Genomic DNA, 6384 nt, shown 5'->3' with positions numbered 1-6384 from the left:
CCAAATAATACTGGTTGTGTAAATTATTTATATAAAAGTATATTAACGAAATATTTGGAAGAATTTACACAAAACTTATAAAAAGTTTCTTAGGGCCTATTAACTATTGTAGCTTGTTTTAAACTTATTTTAATAATTTTTGTAATCAACTCATAATAAACTGTTTTTAAATAACTATTTATTGAATCTGTTTAACAAAATACGTCCTGATTACTCGCGAACACGACTAATCGATTATGATCATGCCAGCTGTGAAATTCCGACATTCTTCTCTCTCTCTTTACAAAGGCCCAAAGCTTGAGAAGTCTCATTCCCGAATACCCGAGTCTGAACACTTCATTTTCAGTCAACTACATCTTCATCCACCAAATTAAAATAGAGAGACCTGCTTCATTCCATCATTTGTTAAACAGATTTATCACACCCCTAATTTGTTTCATAAAAGACCGGCTACCCTTGTTAATTTTCTCGGATAAAGTGGAAGCAAGCAAACGAATTATTAAAATAAGAGACTGAGAAAAGTAGTACCGTTAATATAATGCATATCATTTCATTTCATAAGCTGCATACAACTAGTTCATTCATATATACTGTCCCGTGTTATCTATTATCATGATGGTCAGCAACCAAGTAACCCGATTGGGATAAGCACAACAAATGATAGAAAATAAAAATTACCAATCTAACGGGGGACGAAATGTCGGCTAAAAATTTTAGACCGTGATTTCTATACCGATTCTCTGCCATTTAGATCAACTGTGATCGCCATAAAGCAATTCACCTCAAGCAGCAACACCCGCTACATTGTAATAGAAGTATGTAATGCTTCGATCGATATACTTACTGGACAAAAATAGTGTCCCAGTCTCACTAGCATCTTTCAGTCAGATAAACCCGCCTTTGACCTTAAGTGCTCCTTGAAATCCATAATGTCACCTTCCCATCTGGTCACAGTTTGATCAGCGCAAACCCATATCTCATGGGCCACCTGATTTATGAGCCTAAAATCATGGCTAACAAGCACCATGCCACCATCCCATTCATTCAATGCTTCAGCCAACGAGTCAATTGTCTCAATATCCAGATGATTAGTTGGCTCATCCAAAAGTAGCAAGTGAGGCTGTCTATAAGCTAACCATGCGAATATCACACGGCTCCTCTGCCCATCAGATAAATTCTTCATCGGCATCACCTGTGCTTTCCCAGACAGTCCAAATTTCCCAACAGCTGCTCTCATCCTCTCTTCCTCATTTCCAGGGTATTCTTTAATCATATACTGGAGAGCAGACATTTCCAAGTCTAGCTTTTCAGCCAAGTGCTGGTGAAATTGTGCGATTCGAAGGTGATTATGACGTCGAACCATGCCATCTATAGGAGCCAAATCCCCGGTCATTAGCTTCAGTAACGTACTCTTCCCAGCTCCATTGGGTCCAACCAGGGCAATCCTAGAGTCTAGATCAACCCCAAAGTCAAGGTTTTTGTAGATCAGATTATCAGGAGTGTAACCAAATGTAACCTCTACAAACTGGAGGACAGGTGGGGGAAGTTTCCCCACATCAACAAAGCGGAATACCAAAACTTTGTCTCTTACCACCTTCTCTGTGAGTCCACCCCGCTCCATTTTTGCAAGAGTTTTCTCTTTACTCTGAGCTTGGCGAGCTAGTTTTGCTGATCCATGGCCAAATCGGGCAATGTATTCCTTCATCGAGGAAATTTGCTCCTGCTCCCATTTATACTGCTTCATCTGGTTCTCTTCCAGTTCAGCACGTGTCTGAACATATTGATCATAATTACCAGTGTAAAGCTTCAGCTTTTTGTTTTGCATGTGAATGATATTTGTGCAGACACCATTAAGGAAATCCTGGGAGTGTGAAATCACAACCAGAATGCGGTCAAACTTCTTCAAATTCTCCTCCAGCCAAACACAAGCTTCCAAATCTGCAAATATATTTTTAAAATACAATGCATCCAGAGTTATTTCATGACCAAAAGGAGGAACATACTGTTGTGTTACAAGAAAGAAAAAAATAACATCAAACTATTAAGGAGAAATATAGAAAACAAGTAAATTTATGACAATTATTTGATGGATATAATTCAAACAACGGATAAAGAATCAACAGGAGCTTCAATTTAAAATCACATGTGAGACAGCAGAGCAAATTATCCCATGAAAATCAATGCATAAAATATGAAAAGATAATATCAATTCAGCCACAAACAAAAGGATTTTTTTTTATGCAGGTGAGGTACCAAGGTGATTGGTTGGTTCATCAAGTAAAAGAATGGTCGGATTCATAAATAGAGCACGAGCTAAAGCAATCCTCATTCTCCAGCCACCAGAAAAATCACGAGTCTTCTTTGCTTGCATCTGCTTGTTGAAACCAAGACCAAATAAAATTTCAGCAGCACGCTTTTCTGCAGTTGATGCATCCATGGCTTCAAGTCTTTCATAAACACGTTCTAGAGCTTCACCACCTCCATCATCCTGGAACAAAATCAACTCAAGTGAGCCAGTGATCCAAAAACATAAAACAACAATGGAAAAAAATCAGATTTTTTATTACTTAAAACAGACCTGTGCTGCTAAAGTTTCTGCTTCTTTCTCCAACCTCAATCTTTCCTCATCACAGCTTATGACAGCCTCCAATGCAGACATGTCAGAGGCTTCAATTTCCCTGGTAAGGTGATATATATCCATATGTTCAGGAATAGGTAGCTCTCGGCAACCTATTGCCGTAAGCAAGGTAGATTTTCCACAACCATTTAATCCAAGCAAGCCATAACGCCTGAAAGGAATTTAAGGAAAACATAATCACCAACAAATATAGTAACTACAACTTATAGGTATCTTCATCAGAAGTCATAACATATTCGTAAGGATGCAAACCTTCCATAGTTTAGCTCCAAATCAGAATCAACTATCAAATCGTGTCCATGGAAAGTAACTGACAGAGATTCTATCTGGAGTTACAGCATAAATAAATACATCAATACAATACTGATCATTTTAAATGCATTAGCAATTAGCTACACTCAATATGGCAGAAATATCATTTCATGGAATAATATTACAATACTAATCTCCCTCCAAACAGTCGGCAAAAGGTTTGTATTTGGTTTCATTCACAAACAAGAACCAAGTAATTGACCTTGGCAACGCGGTAGAATGCCAATGCCACAGACCCAACAGCTAAGCTAGGCGCTCAAATACTCGCACCCATGCAAGCAACAATAAGCTAGAAGAAAGACTTACTAAATCACAAATGCCTACGCAGAACCAAATGCACGGGTATCAAGGTAACTAAGCACTTCAGGAAATGCATTTATATCTTTTAATAAGAACGGAGAAAATAATACATTAAATTCTTTAGAAACCAGTTTCTTTCTTCCAGCCCAACCTTCAACATTTCACTGTTTCAGCTGTGGGTCAGACTAATCGTTTTCCTTTTAACTCCCAAGAACTGACACTAGGCATCTCTCCCTCAATACAGGCAACAAGACTAGCAAATCAACAGAACCGAAACACCATACGCAAAAACTCAAGCAAAACATTCCACATCAGCTATTATAATAACAACATAAATTAAAATTAATTAGACTAATCCACGATTCAATGCGATTATGATGATGGTGGATATTTAAGCGACACGCTACTCAGTACTAACCCTAATATCCCTGGAAAGAGGATGGGAGCAGAGGACACCGGTGCAGGTCCGATCGGAAATCTGAATATCCCCAATTCCGTCGGCAAGCTTGTCGGCTGCCTTCTCGGACGTCGTTTTGGACGAAGCAGCAGCAGCTGCCGCTTTACCTCCTCTCTTGGCCGCCGCCGCCGCCTTCTTCTGCGCAGCCTTCTTCTTGCTGGCGTCAGACACCATCTTCAATATCAATCTCTGCACACCAAGAACCAACTCCACTCAACAATCAACTAGCAATTTCAAAAGAAAACAAAGGAATGAAATGCAAACCTTGAACCGGAAGGGTGAGCAGAAGATAGATCTCCTGAATACGTGTTACCGTGAGAGAGTAGAATCCGAGCGAGGGCTTAGGGTTCGAGATTTCTATTGAAGTGGAGGTGAGGTTTTGAATATATAGAGGTGCGGGCTTCCACGTGTTTCGGAAGGAGTTACCTTAAACACGTTTTTATTAGAGATAATGATATAATAATAATAATAATAATAACATAAATTGAGTAGAATGTTGTCGAGAAATTACTCCCTGTGTATGGGCCGTTTTCCAGATTGGTTAGCCTTTCAAAGAGGAGAGCCACCCAAAATATTTCGTTGCTAAAATAATAATCTGCCTTGAGAGGAACTTTTGTTTTTCCTATTTGTCTACTTGTCCGAATTTGAAAAGTAACATTTCTAGATACACCTGCGATTAGCTATTTCAAAGGCAACGTGATTAGATACATCTTTGCTTAATTAACTTGTGTGTCATGTACCCAAAATAAAAAATAAAAAAATTGCGTGTCATTAAAAGATCTGCATTACTTTCACCAAAAATAAATAAACATCAGCATTATACTTAATCCATGTTCACTTGTTAGGAATTTTTTTGGGAGTATATTTGTGAATCCTTTTTTTCCTCCCATTTGAGAGAAATCTTATAAGAAAGAAAGGAGAGGAAATAAAAAGTGAGGGTAAAATGTTGCACATTATGAAAAATTAAACCATATGTTCAAAGGTCATGCTTTGTTTCCTTAAAATAAAAGTTCATGCTCTGCAATTTAACTAATGATACGTGCGGATTTTCTTCTGCCTGTCTGGGTGGAAAATAGCGATGGAATGACCCTCTTGATTGTCTTCCATCGCAGGGTCAAACTCCACTAATGAATCTAGCATCAGGGAAATGGCACACTGATAGATGAATAGGAGAAATTATACAGGTAAAAAGGACAGCCAAGAAACTACCACGAATGAGTCAAATGACTAATGAGTTCACCCACCTCATCTTAATCACAATGATACCTTTTCTTCTTGCCAACCCCAATCGTAAAACTATCGAGAGTATTGGAAGCCTAACTAATCCAATTGGTTATTTAACAGAGTAACGGGAGTGGGATAGAGAATTAGAGATTCCATTTTTAGCATTTACATTATGCATCAGATATTAACAACACCAAAGTCTAAAATTGGTATGATCAAATGTGAAAACAGTATTGGTAAATCACATATCAAAACCTTTCCTATTAAGCACAAATTTTTCTCTACGCTTTTTCAGTTTTTCAAAACCTATAAGGAAAAATATTTTAACATAAAAAAAGGAAGGATAAAAAAGACTCTCCTGACTCCTGTGCCCCCCAAGGAAAATCAAATTCCCCATTGCCGACAGTCATCAAACCATGAAATGGCCAAAGCTCACATAAGGGAACAAGCATTGGGATTTTCATCACTAAACATCTGCGGTGCATGCAATTGCCCCATGTAGACTGGCCCATAATTATAGACATCACCGCCCCCATACCCATAACCATAACCAAAACCATATCCATATGCAGGTGCCGAACCCTCCACCTTACTCTGTTCCATTTTCCCCTGGCCATCACCACCGCCCTCTTCGTCCTTGTCATTATCTCCACCACCCTTCTTCTTCTTCTTTGCACCAGCATTCCCTCCTTTGTCAGGGGCAGCACTCTCTTTCACACTCTCCTTCTCCTTCTCCTTCTCCTTCTCCTTCTTGGGAGGGACCACCTCAACCTTCCTCCTAAGCCTCTCAGTCAAATTCGCCACCAAAGCTTTCACGTCCATCGTGCCTTTCACCGTCACCGTCTCCTTCTCTTTATCTATAGCCATGTCACGCACACCTACAAACGCCACAACCATTCCATTCCAGAAACACGTCAACAATAATTAATAAAAAAAAGGGAAAATCCAAAAAAAAAAAAGACCTTTGGTCTTCAACACAGTCTTGCGAATCCTCTCAATGCAACCCTGGCAATGCAACGACACCTTGAGAACCGTCGTCGTCACAGGAGGGTCTTTGGGTTTACTGTTGTTTTTGGATTTGTTATCTTTTTCCTTGTTGTTTGGAACGGGAGAGATAAGGTTAACCTTCTTCTTCATCTTGCTGGTGAGCTTGTCCCTGAGTTTGGAAGGGTCGAGTTTTCCGGTGATGGTCAACATGCCGGTCTCGCTCTCCGCCTTCAAACTCTCCACGCCTTCAACAACAAGGTTCAATTTCAACGCTTCAGTTTAAGTCCAAATAAAAAAAATAAATCAGTAAATAGAGATATTAACGAATTAATGAAACGGAAAGGAATTAAGATCAGAGGAGTTGGGATGGGAAACCTTCGAAACCGCGAATGCAACGGACGATTTTGGAAGCGCATCCGTCGCAATGCATGTCCACCTTCAACACCACTGTGGTGGGGGTTTCCTC

At 39.4% G+C, this 6384-nt stretch overlaps 2 protein-coding genes across 2 annotated transcripts; both read right to left on the bottom strand.

Annotated features, from left to right (window-relative positions):
* Window positions 1–524: 524 nt before the first annotated feature.
* On the bottom strand, window positions 525–4309 carry LOC113854104 (ABC transporter F family member 1). Its single transcript, XM_027484960.1, has 6 exons — window positions 3972–4309; window positions 3669–3896; window positions 2891–2964; window positions 2579–2789; window positions 2254–2488; window positions 525–1938 (listed from the first exon to the last, which is right to left on the bottom strand). Exons 2-6 carry the CDS (start codon window positions 3879–3881, stop codon window positions 881–883), a joined length of 1791 nt encoding a protein of 596 aa, XP_027340761.1. The 5' UTR covers window positions 3882–3896; window positions 3972–4309; the 3' UTR covers window positions 525–880.
* Window positions 4310–5308: 999 nt separating this feature from the next.
* LOC113856391 (heavy metal-associated isoprenylated plant protein 3) lies at window positions 5309–6374 on the bottom strand. Its single transcript, XM_027488188.1, has 3 exons — window positions 6294–6374; window positions 5894–6163; window positions 5309–5809 (listed from the first exon to the last, which is right to left on the bottom strand). The coding sequence occupies exons 1-3, from the start codon at window positions 6346–6348 to the stop codon at window positions 5364–5366; spliced, it is 771 nt and encodes a 256-aa protein (XP_027343989.1). The 5' UTR covers window positions 6349–6374; the 3' UTR covers window positions 5309–5363.
* Between the last annotated feature and the right edge of the window lie 10 nt (window positions 6375–6384).

The sequence above is a fragment of the Abrus precatorius genome, unplaced genomic scaffold (assembly GCF_003935025.1).
Source record: "Abrus precatorius isolate BTA unplaced genomic scaffold, Abrus_2018 Scaffold11, whole genome shotgun sequence".
Lineage (NCBI taxonomy): Eukaryota > Viridiplantae > Streptophyta > Magnoliopsida > Fabales > Fabaceae > Abrus > Abrus precatorius.
The sequence above is the reverse complement of the archived record's forward strand: the minus strand, read 5'-3'. Positions and strand labels throughout refer to the sequence as shown.

Coding starts and splice junctions, on each gene's coding strand:
- LOC113854104 (XM_027484960.1), bottom strand. CDS start 3,881: ATGGTGTCTGACGCCAGCAAGAAGAAGGCTGCGCAGAAGAAGGCGGCG. Junction 2,965..3,668: donor CTCTTTCCAGGGATATTAGG/GTTAGTACTGAG, acceptor CTGTAACTCCAG/ATAGAATCTCTGTCAGTTAC. Junction 1,939..2,253: donor TGAACCAACCAATCACCTTG/GTACCTCACCTG, acceptor ATATATTTGCAG/ATTTGGAAGCTTGTGTTTGG.
- LOC113856391 (XM_027488188.1), bottom strand. CDS start 6,348: ATGCATTGCGACGGATGCGCTTCCAAAATCGTCCGTTGCATTCGCGGT. Junction 6,164..6,293: donor TTGCATTCGCGGTTTCGAAG/GTTTCCCATCCC, acceptor TTGTTGTTGAAG/GCGTGGAGAGTTTGAAGGCG. Junction 5,810..5,893: donor GACTGTGTTGAAGACCAAAG/GTCTTTTTTTTT, acceptor TGGCGTTTGTAG/GTGTGCGTGACATGGCTATA.